Here is a 21,142-nt window from a genome sequence, read left to right as displayed (position 1 = left end):
CGACCTCTCTGCAGCCTTCGACACAGTCTGTCATAGCACACTGCTACAACGCCTCAGAAACATCGGAATCCAAGGAAAAGCACTGAACTGGATCACCTCGTTCCTTGCCGGAAGAACCCAGAGAGTCCGCCTCCCACCTTTCAATTCAGAGGCCACCGAAGTCATCTGCGGCGTACCACAAGGATCCTCACTCAGCCCCACCCTCTTCAACGTATACATGAGCCCCCTCGCGACCATCGCACGCCAACACAACCTCAACATCATCTCCTACGCCGATGACACTCAACTGATCCTATCTCTCACCAGAGACCCTAATACTGCCAAAACCAACCTGCATGAAGGAATGAAAGAAGTAGCCGACTGGATGAAGCACAGCCGTCTGAAACTGAACTCAGACAAAACAGAAGTCCTCATCCTAGGCACCTCCCCCTCCGCCTGGGATGACTCTTGGTGGCCAGAGGCCCTTGGAAAAGCACCCATCCCGACAGACCACGCACGGAACCTGGGCGTCATCCTGGATTCCTCACTCTCGATGAACAGACAAGTCAACACTGTTTCTTCATCTTGCTTCAACATTCTTCGCATGCTCAAAAAAACATTTCGTTGGATCCCCACCGAAATTAGAAAAACGGTCACCCACGCTCTGGTCACGAGCCGACTGGACTACGGAAACACCCTCTACGCCGGTACCACCGCAAAACTCCAGAAAAAACTCCAACGCATCCAGAACGCTTCAGCCAGGCTCATACTAGACATCCCGCGTAAAGAACACATCTCTGGTCACCTGAAAAACCTCCACTGGCTCCCCGTCAATAAGAGGATTACTTTCCGGCTCCTAACCCACGCACACAAAGCACTCTACGAAATCGGACCCGAGTGCCTCAACACACGACTGTCCTTCTACACCCCCTCCCGCCAGCTACGATCCTCCAACCAAGCCCTTGCCACTGTACCTCACATCAACAAAACCACCATGGGAGGTAGATCCTTCTCCTACCTGGCAGCTAAAACCTGGAACTCACTTCCTACTCACCTTCGCCTCACTCAGAACCACCTAGCATTCAGAAAACAACTTAAAACGTGGATATTTGATAAATAATTTCCCACCCTTCTTCAAGCGCTTTGAGACCCTCTGGGTATGTAGCGCGCTATACAAATTTATTGACTTGACTTGACTTGACATTTAGCAATACATTCAATTCACAGAATCATTCAACAAATCAATGCATTGAGAGTGGATAGATGAAGAGACAAAAGGCATAATAAATCATTCATTTGCAAAAGATATGCAAACCTAAGACAGAATAATAGTTACCCAATGGTGATAACGGGTAAACCAGCCCTCTGGCCAAAAGACTGGGGGAGGTCTACTGATGAAGAATCAGGAGACAAAGACTATAGGAAAGGACCAGGACAGGGCAATACTTACTAAACTTCTTTACAGACCGGACGCACCAGGGCGTGTCCTACTCTAACACCCTCTCCCTCCTCGATATTCTTCCGGAATCTTCAACCTAATCAGTTTGTCATTCAAGTATGAATCTTCCCAGTCTGTTCTCTCCTTTCCTCATTGGTAGCAGCTCTTGTCTCTCTCTCTCAGCATCGATGACATAAATCTTCTGCTTCTCGCTCTCTCATCGAACACACTAACAGATTATAAGTCACTCTTGTTATAGTCTTTATTCCTGCATGTCCCACCCTCAAAAGTTGCAAATATCACTGGATTATGTACTGTGATTGGGCAGGGACAGGGGAGTTGTCATCACCTCATGCTGACATGTTTAAGTTCTTAATAAACTCTTTTGTCTAACAAACCCTTCCCCTTTAGCTCATTCATTATTCTATCTTATTTCCTTTCCCATTTATTTAATGCTGCAAATCAAATACATCTTGAATGCAGTTCCACAGTCGAGAAGAGGTTTCACACGGCTGTCGGCCTTGACTTGGCATTCTGTCAGCGACATAGTCAGCGGGTCACATCATGATTCCACTGCGCATGCTTGGCTTGCCTCCATTTTCACTTCCATCTTTTTCTTTTGCATGCCACAATAGGCCCAAACGAATTAATAAAGGAATCATAAAGAGACGTTAATTTCTCAAATATGTGTTTTTTACTGTTCACCGGCCATTTCTACTCTATCCCATGTTATTTTCTCTTTCTTTACGCAAAACCATTAGCAGCAACAGCTCTCTTTAAATTCAGACAAGCATATGCCTGGCATGCGGTGCCTCAAGACCTAATGTTAGTAATTACTGTGCATGCATGCGAGTTTCCCTCTCAACGGGGTAGTCATGTTGTTATCTACGTAATTCTGGTTTGCATATGCGCAAAAGCCTTTTCCAGTTTAAAGCGGGTTTTATTTGCCTTGTAGTTTATTCTTCATTAATTAAGCATGCGTAAAGCTCTTTTCCCATATGTAAATGTTGTGCATATATTAATTTTCTATTTTTACCGATTAGTACTGTTAATGAGGGATTTCTCCAAGCAAATTTTGTTTTCTTGAATCCATGCTCCCTCAACCTCAGGACGTCAGAAACCTGACTTTGGTGGCTGGCTAGTCGAGACCGGTCAGTCAACACACTAGTAGTCGGTAGGTTTTCAAGGGGTACCTCTAAAGTGTCCTCTGGGTGCATTGTTTAATAAATCCATCACTGGCATCAGTTTGAGTTTATCAAGACAAGGTATTGGGTACCAAACACCATGGGGTACAGTGAAGCCATCATGTAGCTGGGGATCTCGTAATCATGAGTGTCCTGTACATGTACTTGTCATGGCTTCCCTGTGCACTCGTAGTATCTTAGGTTCTGCTTAGCTATCACAGGCACACATCCAGTTACACAGATATGCTCACACATGAGGTATAGTGCACCCTGCCTGATGGAGGAGGGGTAGGGTAGGGAGCTGTTTATGGTTGTTGTATTAAGCACCTACTGGAGCTGGATGCCAGATTTGCTCTATGGTGTCTGTGCTCGTTGTCACTACAATGTTTTGACATTTAAGTAAAATATATTTTAAAAAAGAATTGTGAGAAAATGTTTCTTGTACAAACTGATGACCTGGAGTCTGAGGGTGCTGCTTAGGTGCCCCTAAATGCTGAATAGCAGCAAAGTGTATTGAAGGCATCCATCACCCTCACTGATGGGTCGAGCGGCTATGTTTAAAATGGTCACACTTCAAAAGTTTATATACACACTACAGAACACACCATACTTGGTTCTGGAGGCCTATTTTTTAAAGTTGAAGTGTGGTTATTGCTATGGAATGGTGGAGTGGCTTGGATTGTCTTTAACAAACTGTCACATAGGATATATGATGAGGACATTGCACTTCCAGATCTAAGGGGATAATAATAGTGTGCATCTCAGATTCTCCTGTACGTGGCTGATCCTTTGCAGCCTTGTAGGAACCCTCTCTGAGGTTGGAAAGATATTATGAGAAAGAAAGGATACTTGGCATCCCTATACAGGACAACATGTAGAAGAAGCCTCCTGGAGTATATTCTGGTGGTTGTGAAGGCTTAGCAAGCAGTGCTTAGAAATATTGATTGGAGAAACCAGTAGACCGGGAGACACTCCTATGGGTTAGAGATCAACTGAGGAAGATTAGGAGATTATCAGAGCTCCACAAATGGGACCGGTTCAGAACTAGTAAACTTGGAAATGTATACACTCAGACAGGACTTAAACCCTTTGAAACCCTCAGATTAGAGTATCAAATTGTTGAACTGGAGGTGTTTAAATGCCTGCTATTACGACAAGTACTAGCTGCCTGTATATCTAAAAACGTGTGTATTGAAGAGAGTATTCCCTTAGAAGACGGGGTACTGATAGACCCCCTTTCACAGACGGCGATATCTCTCATGTCCAAGAAAATAGCTCAACAAGGAAATATATAATCTTGAGGGACTGAGGGTGAAATGGGTGCAAGACTTGGGAGAGCTAATGGATGAGGAGTGGTCGGAGGTGATATAAGTACTTAGAGAAGTGTCAATTAAGATTGGCCTTAGGCTAATTCAATTAAAAATCCTTCATAAATTCTACTCTACTCTGTTGCGAATAAGAAGAATTGGGTGAACAGACTCGGACTGCAGATAGGGAGGAACATTCTGCAGACTGTCTGGCAGTGTCCTAAACTCATCCCATACTGGGAAGAAGTAACTAACTGATAAGAGTGACTGGGGTTAATGTTGAACAAAAGAAGAATTATGTATACTAGCGGTATTGATTGATGATTTTGTGTAAGACCTTTTGATTTAAATTTGCTTATTAAATGGTTAGTGAATTTTTATATGCAAAATTTTCTTTTTGTTGTTATCTTGGGACATTTTCACTTAAATGCAACCTTTTGTTAGCCTGCTCTTCCGGGAATAGAGAGCTGTTCCATATTCTTAAATTGCAGCCGCTGAGATTGTTAAGGACTGACCCTAAATGCTGCATCTCTTGACCAATACTTAGTTCTATGATCTTTGAAAGATAGACGTCCACACCAGTATAACTCAGAAGGTCTGTCTTCCATAGATAGGCATATTGCTGATTGCTACCTAGTTTCTAGGATACGGATACACCTGGACCAAGATCTTACAAGAAATTAAACCCCGCCCATATGTGGAGAAGACAAAGGATGAATCCCTAAGGATGAAAACCTACTTCCCATTGAAGTCTAGAGCTTTTCTGATTGTGAGGACCAGTTAAGAAAGTTATCCAACAGCTACCACTGCACTTCACAATGACATCAGCAACTCTGAGAAGAAATGACACCAGTCGCAGTTGTGAGGATGTGCCTGCTGTTAGCCCTAATCCCCCAGTGCCTTAGTGTTTTCACCCTCTTGTCGTCCGGCTCTGTGACTCACAGACTGATTTACTTTTGCTAATAAACACTTTGCTTCAAATTGGTGTGTGTGTGCAGATTGTCCTTATCAGCTTGATCTTGAAATAGAAATGTATCCTGCAACATTAATTGTACATCATTCTGGCAATTTATGATCTAGGCACACATCAATGGTTTCGTAATCTTCTGAAAGATGATCTGGAGCTGTGAAATATGTATCTTTCAAGGTATGACATGAAGAATAATTTCCCTGCGATGAGCTTATCAAGTAAAATATGGATTTCTTCAAATATTAACCTGTCTGAATGAAATATAGTCATGAATGTATTGCATGTTTATTATGGGGCTTACCGGACATTTAGACTTCTTCCATAAAAACAAGTTGCTATGAAGGAGCAGGACGTGGTAAATGCCTCACAATGCATTCTTTGGATGTCAGTTCTACAGCTATCTATGCACCGTTTATTTGAAAAGTCACCAATTTTCATTCTCATACATTGAGGGAACAAATTAAGAAAAACAAAACAAAGAATGACTTCACTTTAGCCAATATCTATATTCTAAATGATACACTCAAACACGTACCACTATATTCATTTGTGAATTTTTTGCACAGAAACTCATTATCCGCTATTTATCATTTTGGATTTCTGAGTGTTACATCTCGATTACTCTCCATTAACTGTATGTTGCTGACAGATTACATGAGTGAACTTAATCAAATAATCGCGAAAGAATGAGTTAACTTTCTGCCTCCTATACTTGCACTCATTTCTTCAGCATCTTAAATAATTACAGATCAAAAACCGAATAATAATAAAATACTTTCCTCTTCCTTCTGAACACATTTTTTAACTTTCTTACTAAATCGCTTCTTTGTTTATGCCCTAGAGTGATGCTTGAGAGCTTAGATCTGTGGAACACAGCTCAACATTGTCCTTTTTTGTAGTTATATAGAAAAGACTAAGTTCCAAAACAAGTTTGTTTCCTATAAGATTCAAAATTGTCATCTTTGAATCTACTATAAATGTAATCTAATTTAAGTTTAGACTTAAATCTTGCCTGACTCGTACTTGTCACCTCCTTATATTCAGTGGCAGCCAGCATGGCTCACGAGTGGCGGGCGGGGGGTGGTGGGGCAGGGGTTTGGGCAGGGGGTGAAGTCGAGTGGGCAGAGTCATGCAGCGGGGGAAGGGGCTCTTGGGTGCACACTATTAAAAAATAAAAAAACATACTTAGTGCCGGTCCCATGTCTCTGCTCCTGCTCTCCTATGAACAGGATGCAAAAACAACAGTTGATGGACAGAATGCAGAACAATGTCATACATTCACCCCAGTACAGAGATCTGGGCCTAAATCCATTGTTTTTTGCACTCCACGCCACCCCAGTTCAGACATGGCCATATGCAATTCAGCCTTGACCCTGTGCCTCATGGGAACAGTCCAGCCCGAACTGCCAAGCCTTGTCTTTCCTAGACTGGAATCAAGTATCCTAGGACCGGTTTCTGGCTATCAGCCGTCTTCAGCCAGGATAGCTTGACTTCAGTGGTGTGGAGAGCATGGGACTCACGTCTGAGCATACCCATCGCACTCGGGGTGACAAATGCAAAAACAACAGTTGATGGGCAGAATGCAGAACAATGTCATACATTCACCCCAGTACAGAGATCTGGGCCTAAATCCATAGTTTTTTTGCACTCCACACCACCCCAGTTCAGACATGGCCATATGCAAATCAGCCTAGACAGAATGGTTCCGGATAACGATGAAACAATCACACTGTACACCAGACCTAAAAGCAATAATCAATGTGTTTCTATTTTCACTTGCAAATGTCCCCAAGTTCAATCAATCAATCAATCAAGCATTTGTAAAGCGCACTACTTACCCTTGAGGGTCTCAAGGCACTAAGAGGTGGGGGGAATGCTGCTACTGTTCGAAGAGTCAGCAATCAAGTTTAATCAGAAAACCTTTGCTTAATTTGAGATACAAAATTGTATTTGCATTAGCTTAAAGGCTAATGCCATGCTGTCAATAGCCTCTCTAGAATGTAAAATGAACATTGGCTTGTGAGCAATGCATTCCTTTTGTGTTGTCTGAGTTTTCATTTGAATGTGATCCTGATTGAGTTGAGTTGAATGTAAAAAATGTGAAATAGGGATCTATTTTCCTACTCTCACATGGTACTCATAATTCCCTCCAGTCCGGCTCTATATGGTCACATGGACTTTCTGCTGCCCTTCTAAAACATATGCCTGTCTCCCATTGGGAGATAAGAGACCACAGCTGAATTTGCTCTCTCTTTTCATGGTATCCAAGGATTTCAGGGCCTTACAAAATGGCAGACCATGGTTAAGATTTTGGTGGATGGGTACTCCGTCACAAATGTGACCGATATCCCATCTGTCTTATTACAAGTGCACATTTGTGCTGAAATATATGTTCACTAAACTCTAAATACCCTTCAGCCACTTCTGGTAACTTTTTAAGGTGTTAGAACTGGTCTTCATCTGATGAGGAGCCCGGCACTGTGGAACCATTTCTGTTTACAGCATTGAGGAGAAATTAATTTGTTGAAATGATAGTCTACATATACCTAAGAGTGTGCTGTCACCAGAAGATTCTATTTTTAGTGTGAAAATATGATTTCACCTTTTGAGGAGAGTATATTTGAAAGCACTTCTGATGCTTGAACATGATTTTGTTATAATTATGAGGACAGTTTATTGATAACAGTTTAAAAGAGGTACCCAAAATGGCCTGAGCTGGATTGTTATGGCTTCTGAGCATGGAAAAGACAAATATCATCCCATGTTGCCTATTGTAATTTCCCTTTCATCCAGAATATTGTGTTTCCTTTATGGTTTGAAACAAAAACTACATTTAAACCTACGTGTTATAGTACTGAGGGCTGATTCATAATCCATCAACGTTTTGCGTTTCTCCTGGTCAAAGTATGACCTTGAAGTCTTGTAGAATTGCGAGCAAAGTTGCAGACAGTTCTTTGTCATTCTTGGTTAAATTAACAGAATGTTGTAACAGTATCACTGCCGCGTGCCAAGGCTTTGGCACATGACAGTGAACGACGTGACCGACTGCCACCATGGCACGAGGCCAAGTCATTATCATCCATTGGCCCTCCAACATTCTACTGACAGTTGTTACCGTTATTCTTGTTGTAAACCATTATGTACACTGGCAGTGTCAGTTAGCAGAGAGCTGCGGGGCTGTGCACTTGTGTAGGGGCTGTTATTAAATAGTTCTACTTCGAAACCTGAAAAGCGTGTGATATTCATTTTAACAAGTGACGATGAGGTGACGAACTACAACATCCCCTCACATTCTTCATTACCTTTGAATCGCTGGATGATCATCAAGAAACCTGCTGTTCCAGTGGTTCTGCGATCCAGGGTGATTCTGCAACTCATCGACAAGAAGCATCCCGATGGCGGTGTGTCTCCAGAGTGCTCATGAGACTCCTGTGTGTCTCTGGTGTGTTCATGGGACCACTACCAGCTTTGCGGTCTTCCGTACGGTGAGAGTATGTCAGCGTGGGGCAGCACGGAGTGATGTGGAGCCTGTGGTAGCTTGTGGAGGAATGATGGCGTAGTACTACACACGTCATCATTGACACGCTCTTCCGTGTTTGAAACAAAGTGCCCAAATTTCTTTTGAAATCAACGCATTGCAATGTCGGCGTAAATAACGTCCGGTGGCCATCTTTGGTTTCTCTTTGCTTCTCTCATCAGCTGGCAGCTACGCAGCGCTTCTCCTGCTCTAATTCTTTTGTGTAATTCGGATCTTCGCAATTATTGATGTTTTTTCATCCATCCAGTTTGGGCAGCATTGTGTAAGTGTACATTCACGTAGCCTTAACTGCAATTTTGCGTGCATCATCCGGTGACACGCACACCTGTTTCAAAGAACTTATATATGTAAAAGCATCTGCCACCTGTTGACACATTATTTTTTCATCTTTATATCCTCAACTGTTCTCACCATGTGCTCTTTAAGTTCCTTAAATCTCTCACAACCACAACCTTTTTTCCCACTTAAAGGTGAACCTTCTATGTCATGGAGAGAGTGGAAAGAGTATTTTTGCAATTATATAGAAACAGTTGAAGATGAAGATTTCACCTCCGAGAAAAAAAAGAAGGTTTTATTGTATTGCCTAGGCCCTGGTGGTCTTAAAACTTATAGTAGAATAGAAAAAAAGTCAGGGAAGGAGATGACGTTTTTCAACATGCATTGGAGGATCTTGATGCTCATTTTTTACCTATTGTCTGTGTAGCTGTTGATCGCTATAAATTTTCAAGAAGGAAACAAGGTAAAAATGACAGCAGAGATGAATATGTGGCAGCCTTGAATACCTTAGCCTTGACTTGTAGATTTGGGTAATTACAAGAAGAATTCATAAGGGACCAGTTTATAATGCATGAAATCAATCCCAATATTCAAGATAAACTTTGGGTAAATGGTGAATGCCTATTAAAAGAAGTTGTAGCCTTAGTTAAAAAAGCTGCATTAACCGGAAGATGTGCTAAAGCCATTATTGAAGAACCTGAGGAGGTCAAGTTAGGTAATCCATATAAGGTTAACAAGTACATAGGTAAAGGTAATACAAATAAAACTAATATGAGTTCAAGTTCAAAAAGTGATTCAAAAGGCCCTCCTGAAAAATCATACTCTAAGAATACAAATGATTTAACCAATAGAAAATTTTATAGTTGTGGCTCTCCTCTTCTCCTTGCTGACTTCAAAAAGTGTCCTGCTGGATACCAGAAATGTACTCATTGTGGGTTAGTTGGACATTTCTCTAAATGTTGTAATAGAAAGTCTTACAAACAAAGCAAGCCTGTTCAACATATTCAAGATGATGCAACTTGAGATGACATGCAAGAATCTGAATCGGATGAAATCAATTCCATATTTTCTATTGAATAGGACATTCTTGGAATCAGTCCCACGAAAATAAAGAAGCCCATGTGTGAAATAAATATGGGAGGGGTTATGGTGAATGTTGTTGCCGACTCTGGCTCCTCGTTTACAATAGTCAATGACAACACATGGACGCAATCTTTTGTAAATAAATGAGGATCTTCCTTGAAAAATCTAACGTCATTGCCAAAAGTTACACAGGTGAAAATATAGAATTCATTGGCAATCGCAAATTGGATTTTGAATTCAAAGGGAGAAGAGCCCATTGCACACTTTTTGTGGCAAAAAAATGACATTCTGTATTGGGATGGTATGACCAAGCTGAATTGGGGATTATTTTAAATCATAACAGTAGTGATCCTGTCATGTCCATTAGCAACAAGTGTGAATTTAGTGACAAATTACACATGAAATACCCTGAAGTTTTCTCTGGTAAGGTGGGATTACTCCGTTGTTTTGAACATAAAATAGTATTAAAAGACAACTCTTCTTCATGCATTCACAAGGTAAGACACCTAGCTTTATCCATCAGAGATGAGGTACAAACTGAACTTAATAATTTGGTCACCATAGGTGTCATTGAGAAAGTCGCATCTGCAGAGTGGATTTCTCCCTTAGTGGTTGTCAAACGCCCTAATGGTAAGATCAGACGTTGCATTGACCTGAGAGATCTCAACAAAAACATTATTGTGGACAAATTCCCACTTCCACGTATTATTGAAATATTCACAGCGACCAAAGACATGAAAGTGTTTTTGATTATTGATTTAAAATCATCTTATCACCAGATTCTGTTACATATTGATTCAAGGAAATTCACTACTTTTATCACTCCATTTAGTTATTATCGATTCACCCTGGTACCATTTGGTTTGGCTTGGGCTGCAGCACTCTTTCAAAGAGTAATGTCTATCAACTTTCAGGATGCTGTCGGCATTAAGGTTTTCCAAGACAATATCTTGGTTATTAACCAAATGGAGCATGATGCCCGTTTAAAACATGTTTGTGAGATTCTAAAATGTAATGGTTTAACTCAATCCAGTGTCAATTATTTGGTTCATTGTATAAGTCATGAAGGTATCAAACCCCAAAAATGTCTAGTGGAAGCTATTCTCCAAGCCCGTAGCCCCACCAGCAAAGATGATGTGAGTGCATTCCTTGGACTAACCGAATTTTATTCAAAATTTATACAAACTTTTTCTGAAAAAACGTACCATATTCGACAACTTCTTAAGAACAAAATGAAATTCTCTTGGTCCATTCCATGTCAATTGGCGTTTGACAACATCAAAAAAGAAATCAGTAATGCACCATTTCTTAAAGATTTTGATTCCTCGGCTCAAATTATTGTAACCACTGATGCCAGCAATAAAGGACTTGGAGCTGTCCTTTCACAGAAAGACCCACGAAATAACAACGAATGGGTGGTAGCATTTACATCTTGTTCTCTAACCCCATCTGAAGAGAAATATTCGGTAATTGTACGCAAAATGCTTGCTTGCTCTTGGGAACTCAACTACTTCAGAGTTTATGTTTGGGGTTACAACGTAAACGTACGTACTGATCACACACCCCTAAGCAAAGTTCTTTTGGCCGCTGGGTTACAAAATGCCTCCCTCAGGCTTAGCAAAATGTCCATAAAATTGCTGGACTATCAGTACACAGTTGAATACTGGACAGGTGTCAAAAACAAGGTTGCAGACTTTTTAAGTAGACTACTCTTACCTAATAAAGGTGCGGATGATGAACAGGCTGACATTGGTAAAGTAGCTTTACTGTTTAATGTTGATTTTGTTGGCTTCACTAAAAGTGAATGGAACAATCACATGTTGAGAGATGCCACTCTACAAAATGTTTGCAAATTCATCAACACTAAATGGCCTGACAAGAAACCTCTTAAGGAGAATATAAGACTATTTTGGGAACTAAGAAATTAATTGAGTTATGAGAACAATGTTCTATTCAGAGTGGGGAAAGCCATCCCACCCAACTCACTAAGAAAAAGAATTCTTGATTTATGTCACATTGGTCATTTAGGCATCTCAAAAACGAAACTCAGAATCAAAAACAGCTATTGGTGGCCAGGGTTAGGTAAGCAAATTAAAGTTCTGGTCAGAGACTGCCAAGATTGCAATGACTCTGACAAAACTATAAAGATAACAAAAGTTCCCTTACATCCGTTAGCATCACCCAATATGCCTTGGGAAAGATTAGGATTAGATATTGCAGGACCGGTTGAAGTCCATGAAGTACATTCTTCTTGTCATGGATAATTTTTCCAAATGGCCGGAAATTAAAATGTTACCCCGTGTTGACAGTGCGTGTGTCATTTCCATTTCTGGAAAGGTATGGCACATGAACAGACTAGTAAAGTGCAGCTATGATGGCAAACAGATGATTCAGCCTTGTACAAGAAATGCCAATGATGACTTATGAGTTGATTATGATGAACCTGGTAATGTTAACAGGCCATCCAATTTGCATGATGAATTTTGTTCTGACGAAGATGTCCAACCCAGTTTCTCTGCACCGACTGATCACCACACATCTGATCGGAGTGATAGTACAGATCCGCACTCCGACCCCGATCTTATGGTTGACAAGTCAAACATTATGCATAATTAACTATTGGCACTTAACAGTGGTTCTGATGATGGGGATATCCTTACTTCCAGGGCCCCTACTGATCACCACTCACCATATCTAGGTGAAGAAACTAATTCACACTAAGACTCTGATGTTGGTGTTGACAATAACAGTGTCTCAAGAAGATTTGGTAGTCCCTTTAGCAAACCCAAAAGATACGATGACTGTATTTGTGATTAATTCCCCTTTTGCAAATGTTCAATGAGGGGAAGATGTGTTATAACGGTATCACTGCCACTACCAAGGTATTGGCACGCGACAGTGAGTGACGTGACCGACTGCCACCATGGCACAAGGCCAAGTCATTATCATCCATTGGCTCCCCAACATTCTACTGACAGTTGTTACCGTTATTCTTCTTGTAAACCATTATGTACACTGGCACTGTCAGTTAGGAGAGAGCTGCAGAGCTGTGCAATTGTGTAGGGGCTGTTATTAAAGAGTTATACTTCGAAACCTGAAAAGCGTGTGATATTCATTTTAACACAGAAGTGTTTTTTTTGCTTCTAGTATGATGTGTGGTTGGAGTCTAGGTATTTTGCTGTGTGCATGTCTGCAAGAGCAAAGTAGCGAGGATGTGCTACAGGCAAATCAGATCCTGAGACTGATATGAGCTGTGATTCGTATGTGCTTGATTGAGTGAGTGTTCTGCAGAGGTGTGGCCCAATGCTTTACCATATTTAGATCCCTGCCCGACAGTAGAGGGAAAAGTAAAAAGTGTATTACTTTCGGGAAAAAGGTAGTCAAATACTTTGATATTAAATAACAATGTGAATGATTTTTATATATTTATTGCAAATGTAGAAATTAGGAAAGAAATGATACAGCATTATTACCTTAATTTGAATTAAAAATAACATTAATTCAATGAAAATAATTTAAATAAAAAATGTAAATTTCCATCTAAATGAAAAACAATACTTTTAACTATGCATTAATAATTATTAATAGTGATGTATAGAATTATTTAAAAGTCATTTATTGATATTTAATATAACTGATTGCTACATTAATGTATATATTAAAAAAGATTTTTTAAATATTTTGCAATGAAATAATAAATATGCTATTTCTATATTTTTTTTATGTCAATTAATAACTATTATTTAAAACTATTAATTATATAATTAATGTAATTTAAGAATATTTCCTGAGGGATTTTATTTTAAGTCCCTACTGACATTGATCTCAATGGGATCTCAATGGGAGGGTGTTCCAGTATCCGTGTTTGGCCATGAGTGTTGCTGGGCTTACTTCAGCTCTGAGCATGAGTTTTTCACTGCCTTTTTTGCTGTAATAACTTTAGAAGGGCAGTTTGTGAATAGCAATGGACTTACTCTTTTTTGGATGGGTACCCATATTAAGAATTCCCCATTCTCCACCTGCTCCCTTTTGTCACTTCCATATTTACTACTAAAATATATTCTTATAGGTGTTGTGACTCCATTGCTGGAATGGAGATCTCCCCTTCCTCCCTCTCCTATTCTCCTCCTCCCTCTTACCACCCTTCTTTATTTTTCCTTTCTGGTATGTCTTAACCAACAGGCGATACATACTTTGTTGTGCATTACAATATTGTTCCTCACGATTGCCTTCAGGCTCTAAATGTCACGATGCTCTTTTGTCATTCACAATATATTTTGTATAATCATCTGATTTTTCCAGAGAAATGTGCACTCTGCAGCAATTTACCTTGTAGCAAGCAGATAATAGATTCGATTTGTATTTTTCTCATTGTTTCGCCTAAATTTCTTGTTTGATACTTAACTGTGACTACTGGTATTCATTCTGTTGTCATGTGCACTATACACTACTTTGCGCATATTGTATCACAGTAACTTTCGATTGTATACCTCTTTTTTCTCAAATACAATAAAAATTTAAACACAAAAAGAAAGTAAAATTTCATAAAAATCTTTCCACAGCTGTGCCAAGCGTGAATGCCCGCCTTCATGACATACCTCAGAGAGAAAACATATATGTCCAAAGACAATTCCATGGTCTGCATCATGAAGGTGTGCGTTTTATCCAGTTTTACTTTCTAAAGCCTGATGTAGGCCAAAATGAAATATCTCAAAGGGTCACATATGACATGATGAATTAACTCAAAGGGTCACATATCACATTGTGTCACCTGGCAGATATGACAATGATCTGCATGTACATACACTCCACTATGTACCGAGGCCACCATCTGTGACCGTTGAAAATGTAGACTTAAGAACAGAAAAAGTGGGGTCTTTTTGTCCCATTGACTCACATTGGAATGGTGGCTATTTCTGGAAGTAATATGAAAATTAAAAAGTTAACACGTCTGCTCCCAAACACTGAAGTCCCCATTCTGTCACTCCTCCTTTATAGATAAAACAGCTGTTCTCACTACGAATGCCCCAGGATTTGCTTTGAACTGCCAACCTGTACATGCTGAATCACCCCCATGTTTACCACTGATAAGCCTAGCCCCTCCTCTCTTTGCTCAGCTCACTAATATGATCCCTCACGCGAAAGCTCCCTGAGTCCAGTGGATTGTTTACTGTGAGGCAACACCTTTACAGAGGAACAAGACTGGATGTTACCTGCGTGAGGAGAAGCAGAATCATTATGTGAGGCCCTGGGGTTTGGAATGTTCCTAGGGGGTGCAAGTGGGAAAGAGGGTTGTTGACAGGTGTCATGAGTATAGAACTACAAGAGCTCTTTACATGCCTTTATAAGAGGGGTTGTAGGAAAATGAGGAAGATTGACTGCCGGCTGGGAAAGCGAGGAAGATCAGGCACTCAGATGAAGGAATGAGTGGGAGGAAGGGGGGTGGGGAGGAATGATTTAATTCATTTGGAGAGAACAGTGAGGACAAAGTGGTCCCAGCTGCTAATGGGAGGAAAGAAGACAGATTCCCTACGCTTTGCTTCGGTTGGGAGTAGGAAGGACACTGGTTAGAAGCAAGAGGAAGACTATCCAATGCTTGGTCTGTTGCTGTGGTTCTGCTGTTGCCTCAGGACAGCATGTAGAAAGGAGAATAGTGGAGATTAGATGATTGCATCAATAAATGAGCAAATAATGATGTTGTCACTAAAAAATAGCTAGGGGAGGAGTTGATTTTCATTTATAATTTAATAAAAAATGGTTTTGGTCAACGTTTTGTATTCCTGTACCTTCTGAGGTCTCCTGATTTCTGTGGTGGTGCTCTCATGCCTTTGGTATCACATCACCATTGATATTAAAATCTGAAATAAAAATTGGATTTGTGTTCAAACTCCAAGTAGCGAATAATCGAGCCAATATGTCTGTCTTTCGGATTCACATATTTGACCGCGTGCTTGATGGTCGGCAGTTTAGAGGGAGTAGCTTTATAAACGATTGATGATTGGGCCAGTATGGTTTAATCAGTCCAGTAGACAACTTGAGTCTGCTGCAGCCATTAATGTTCCGAGACGAGCTTTTGATTTGGTAAACTTCTTTGTAGACTTGTGCTGGAAGTTATATGTTATGTGCTATGTTCTCTATGTGTTATTTTATGCCAGTGTACTGTTCTATGAGATCTTTCTTTCGTTTGTGTTGTTAAATTTGTTTTATTCCTTGAAACCGTGTTTCTGTGTGAAACTGGTGTGCATTATAAGTAACAAAAAAAGATTTAAGTGCTTTAGACAATCATCATATTTCATGTGAATGTAGAAATGGCTAACAGGAGTCTAGAATGGCAGTGTATTTCGACAAGTCATTGTCAAGAGCTAGAACAGAATGCTATGCACGGCCTTGAGTCCGAATCTACGGAAGGAAATTAAGAAGTGAGAACAAAATAACAACCCAATCAAAATGACATAGGATCTAATGCATAATCATTTTAACTGGAGACATGATGACCCTTGAATGCATTCAATGGATACAGGATAGAATAACATGTGCTTTGTGATCTTTCAATTGAAAGATCCACAATACATGCCAATGACGATGAAGACATGTCCACGTCTTTCATGTGAATTAACAGCTTTGGTGTAATGTTCCCTCAGGTTAGATGAGCTGAAGACTCTTCTGCTGCAGAAAAACAAGTTAAGGTACCTTCCACGATCTCTGACCAACATGCCAAAGCTCGCCATGTTGGTAGTCAGTGGCGACAATCTGGTGGAGATTCCCTCGCTCCTAATGGCGACCCCCTCTCTGAAGTAAGTAGTGAAATATGCAAAGAAATTAAAACTCATCTATTTAGGTAATATTCATTAACACCCATGCTTCTCGTTGATATTATTGATTATTACTGATTCAAGGATTGTGTTTCTGTTTTAATTTCATTTCAAAGAACTTTATTTCGGTCAACATGACCTCAAAAGTACATTCACAGTACAAACAGTTACTTGTTAAAATTGCAATAAAATCACTTACAATTAGTTTAAAAAAAAGGAGAATAGAAAGAACAATCATGAGCATGATTAACACACATGTAATAGTAAATAGGTTCTACACATCATTTGAAGAGCCTACACATCCAATTAATTTACCGTGGAAGAATAAGAAGAACCAAAAATTGCAGGAGGAAATTCATGGCAGGACATAATGCTCCACATTCGGAAAGTGCATAGTGTAAATATTCATATAAATAAATAATGTACATAAAAACTTATACCTGAAAATAATAAAAACATTTTTTCCTAAAAAGGATGACCTGTATTCATATCATTCAGCAATGGTAAAGCTTGGCACTGTGGCTCCCCTATGCTACAAGCTGCTTCTGCAGAGAATATTTAAATTTGTTAGGTTGGTGAACTAATGAATTACCATTTCTCTGTTGCATAACTAGGGGTCAACAGACAAGCTTACTTTGTTCTAATAAAACAAGCCCTAATTTTAAAACTAGCAGGTAGACTCAGTAGATATTTTCCCGGATTTTGATTGATAAAGTGAAATTATTGCATTTCCACCGGGAAACCCATTATCTCTTTTCAGGGTGCTTTTAAAAATTTCCTACGAGTGCACCACATAGAAAATAGAAAGCCTGCCAATGAGTAAACAATCGGGATACTAGTGTCATACTTCAGAATCCTGAAGGCCTCCGTGCAGCATCTAGTTCCAAGGTTCCTACAAATCTGAACCAGCCATCTTTTTCTTGCCTTGAGGTGGCCAGGACAGCTAAAAAACACATGAAGTACTGACTCTTCAGGGTAATCACATGCCGGACAGTTTAAAACTTGCATATCCCCCCAGTTATGTGCGAAACAACGAAGGGGCAGGACCCCATGCCTAAACTGGAGATAAAGCTTTTTAGCAATAGCCGAGTTGATTTCGTCTAAGGCCGACTCAAAGCCAAACCTATCCTTAATTTCCAGAAAGGCTATGGTTAGACTGCCTACTTGGGAGAAGCTACGGAACTGTGCCAGTTTGTACTCCTCATAGCGGGCCTTCAAAGGTTTCCTGGATAGAAAGGGGCAGGCGGACACTGGATCAACCCAAAGTTCGCCCAGCCCCATACTCACTAACAGGTGTTTGATATAAGCAAGCCACGGCAATTTGGCAGCCCCTCGCAGGTTCATTATTTCTCATAGTTCCTACCTGTATGAAAAAAGTTTGTGGGTGACCCACATCCGGCTCCAATATAATAAGGGTTTCAGATTTAATACTTCTGCGATTGTAATGAGACACAAATCTAATCGGAGCGGGATTAGCGGAGTGCTCCGTGGGAGTTTTAACAACTGCCTGAGAAAATTATTCTCTACCTGAGTTAGGTTCTCATGGCTTGCATGGGCCCCAAAGTTCAGCACCATATGACGCCCCTCCCCGGGCTTGAGCCTTATAAATTTCAATGGCCGGACTTAATGGTTTTTGACAGGACTTGCAGAAGACCTTCATAATACCACCTGATGATTGCGCTAATTTTAATGATGATTTTTTTACTTGGGGCCCCCAATCCATAGTTTCTGTGAATGTAATGCCGAGATAATCGAAAGAGATAACTCTTTCGAGGGGTTTGCCATTTAATGAGGGGTTAGCTCTCGTGCTTTTGGGCCTATTAAATGCCATACATTTGGTTTTCTGTAGATTAATTTCAAGTCCTCTTTGGCTACAGAATACTTCAAATTTATTAAGTAACCTCTGTATCCCCATAGGTGATTTGGATACTAATAAATTATCATCGGCAAACATCATTGCCGGAATGATGCGGGAAGCTAGTTTGGGGGTATCAAGGTCTTTTTCGGCTAATAAAAAATCTATCAAGCCATTGATATAAAGGCTAAAAAGGGTAGGAGCGAGCACGCAGCCCTGGCGAACACCACGCTTAATCGGAATAGGTGCGGCGGTTTCCATCCCTGCCAAACCTAATTTGCGCAAAATTCTCCTCATGCAGCTGCTTAAAAGGGGTGGATTAAGTATACTGGAACCCCCATATCGTATTGGACTGCCCACAGTTTGTCCCTATTCACCAAATCAAAGGCTGACTGAAGGTCAATGAATATTAAATAGAGGCTGCCACCCTCCAGACACACAGTCTTCCATTGTAACATTTGGAGCCTAAGTATTTGGTCCTCAGTGGACAGTTTTTCCCTAAACCCTGCCTGTAGGGGGCTTAGTATCTTGTGTTCTTCCATCCAGGTTTGTAACCTTAGCAGCAGTACACGCGCAAAAACGTTTTATGTAATATCTATCAGGCTAATTGGCCTATAGCTGTTTGGCAGGAGTGGAGAGCCTTTTTTATAGATCGGAAAGATTTCTGCCCCAACCCAACTGGAGGGAATCGTCATGCCCTGCAATATTGGATTGAATAGCACCCATAGATATGGAGCCCAGATAGATGGTTCACTGCGAAAAAGATCCCCCAGGATTTTATCTAGGCCGGGTGCTTTGCCTGGGGCTATTTTCGCTAGGGCTCCCCTAATCTCATTTAAGATTATGCTTAAGTTAAGTCTATCGTCAAGGGCTTCTTCATATTCACTTGGGCTGGGGGAGCTATCAATTCCCATAAAGCATCCTTCAGATTGGTCGGCGTTCTGTATTACTTCCTTAGAATAAAGGGATTCAAAATTTTCCCTCCAGGCCTCTTCTCCCAGGTTTGGGTCTACCACTGATCTAGGACCAGAAACATCCGTGTTAACAACTCTCCAAAATGCCCTCATGTACCTAGCCCCCAAAGCACTTCTCAAGGCATCCCACTTAACCATTTCCCACACTTTTTTGGCTTCTAAGATGGCCATTTTATATGTCGTCCTAGCAGTTTTAATTAACGGACGATCATTGGCCTTGATAGACAATACCACCGATCTTTTAGCCTTTTGGCAATGATCATTGTACCATGGGTGGGGGGACTTCCTATTTGGCCGGTTTTTTTTTTTTGGAAAGAAGAATTCCATTGTGACTTCTGCTAATCTAGCATGGTTCCTTTTCACCAACTCAAGATCTATGCCGACCCCATAATAAGTTGTGGAGTTGGATGCAGTCAGAAGTACCGGGAGCAGGGCTTCATATAGAGAGCTCAATTTATCTTGCGATTGACTAAAATCAGTCCATCGCACTCTTCGCCTACAATTGGAGAGTGCCAACCTGGGATCAATAGGGTTGTCCAGAATTAAAGTACTCTCCACATTGAGTGCTTTTAGTTCAAGTACTAGCGCATGATGATCACTGTCTAGCCGTGGAACAACCCTGAAGACAATTAACCTATCCCCGGATTTGGAATCAATTAGTATGTAATCTAGTAAAGAGCCCCATTTGTTTCTGTGGAAGGTATAATGTTGTATTCTCTGCACTTATGTTTTACTGTACCTCTTTAAGTCCTACATTCTATTTTCCCTGATGTCATCTCCCACTGTGTTCTGCTCAGTCAGTTAGCTCCCTGCTTTCTGATGGGAACACCAGTTATTCTCTGTGGTGCTTAATAAATACCCATTAAGCCTTTTATATGTCTCTCAACTTCATTTACAACACATGGCGACGATGAGCAAGGAGAGCTGAACAACCACAGAGGGAGGAGAACTCCACTGGTGAAAAGAACCACGCATGTTTGCTGGAAAAGAGGAACCACACATTTCAAGATAAGAGGACGCTTTTCAAAATAAGAGGAACTGAGAACAAGGAACAGAAAAGTCCCTACAACTTGGTGCTTAATAAATACCCATTAAGCCTTTTATATGTCTCTCAACTTCATTTACAACATATAACTACTTGATGTTTCAGAAACGGTTCTACCATTGCAAGCTCTAAGGGAGTGCTTAAAAACAAGGCAATTCATTTGGATCACCAGCGGGGTCCATTTTTTGACTGGTGGACATCTGGTCTCCGGGATTGCTCAGAAATTATCTTCGTCATGTAAACTATGCATGAGCATTCCTTCTAGTGGCTCAAAATGACAGTTGAAGTACCCCCCCGCCCCCCTCCCCAGAATCACCATGTGTTTGTCAGCAATGGTACTTAAAAAGTAGTTTGTTCTCCCAGCGTGGGAGACTCTTTACCCAAAACTGTAGGTCTTGAATATACATTTAGAAGGACTACAGAAACCTTTGATGGAAACAGCAGTAAGGCACATAATATATATTTAGATCCTGTGTCAATCTGCTTGGCTGAGCATCCCAGGGGGCCTCCCAACCATGTGCTGAGACCTCCAGACAGTATCCCTTTACCCCAAATGTTGCAGAAATACTGAAGGTGGCAAAACCCAGCTTAGTAACCTCCCCTCTTTCCCAGGTTTCCTGAAACATGCAAAACTCAAATTGGTTGATAAAAGTCTCCCAATTGGAGTAATTTATCTTGTTG

The 21,142-nt window shown here is 40.7% G+C and overlaps 1 protein-coding gene across 1 annotated transcript in view; it reads left to right on the top strand.

The window, feature by feature from the left end:
* The window catches only part of LRRC2 (leucine rich repeat containing 2), a 1,061,896-nt gene that overhangs the window by 924,314 nt on the left and 116,440 nt on the right, over window positions 1-21,142 (top strand). The window contains exon 7 of the mRNA XM_086961157.1: window positions 16,417-16,569. Within this exon, the coding sequence (XP_086817283.1) occupies window positions 16,417-16,569 (153 nt within the window). The remainder of the gene's footprint in view (window positions 1-16,416; window positions 16,570-21,142) is intronic.

The sequence above is a fragment of the Lissotriton vulgaris genome, chromosome 3_1 (genome assembly GCF_964263255.1).
Source record: "Lissotriton vulgaris chromosome 3_1, aLisVul1.2, whole genome shotgun sequence".
In the NCBI taxonomy this organism is placed as follows: domain Eukaryota; kingdom Metazoa; phylum Chordata; class Amphibia; order Caudata; family Salamandridae; genus Lissotriton; species Lissotriton vulgaris.
The sequence above is the reverse complement of the archived record's forward strand: the minus strand, read 5'-3'. Positions and strand labels throughout refer to the sequence as shown.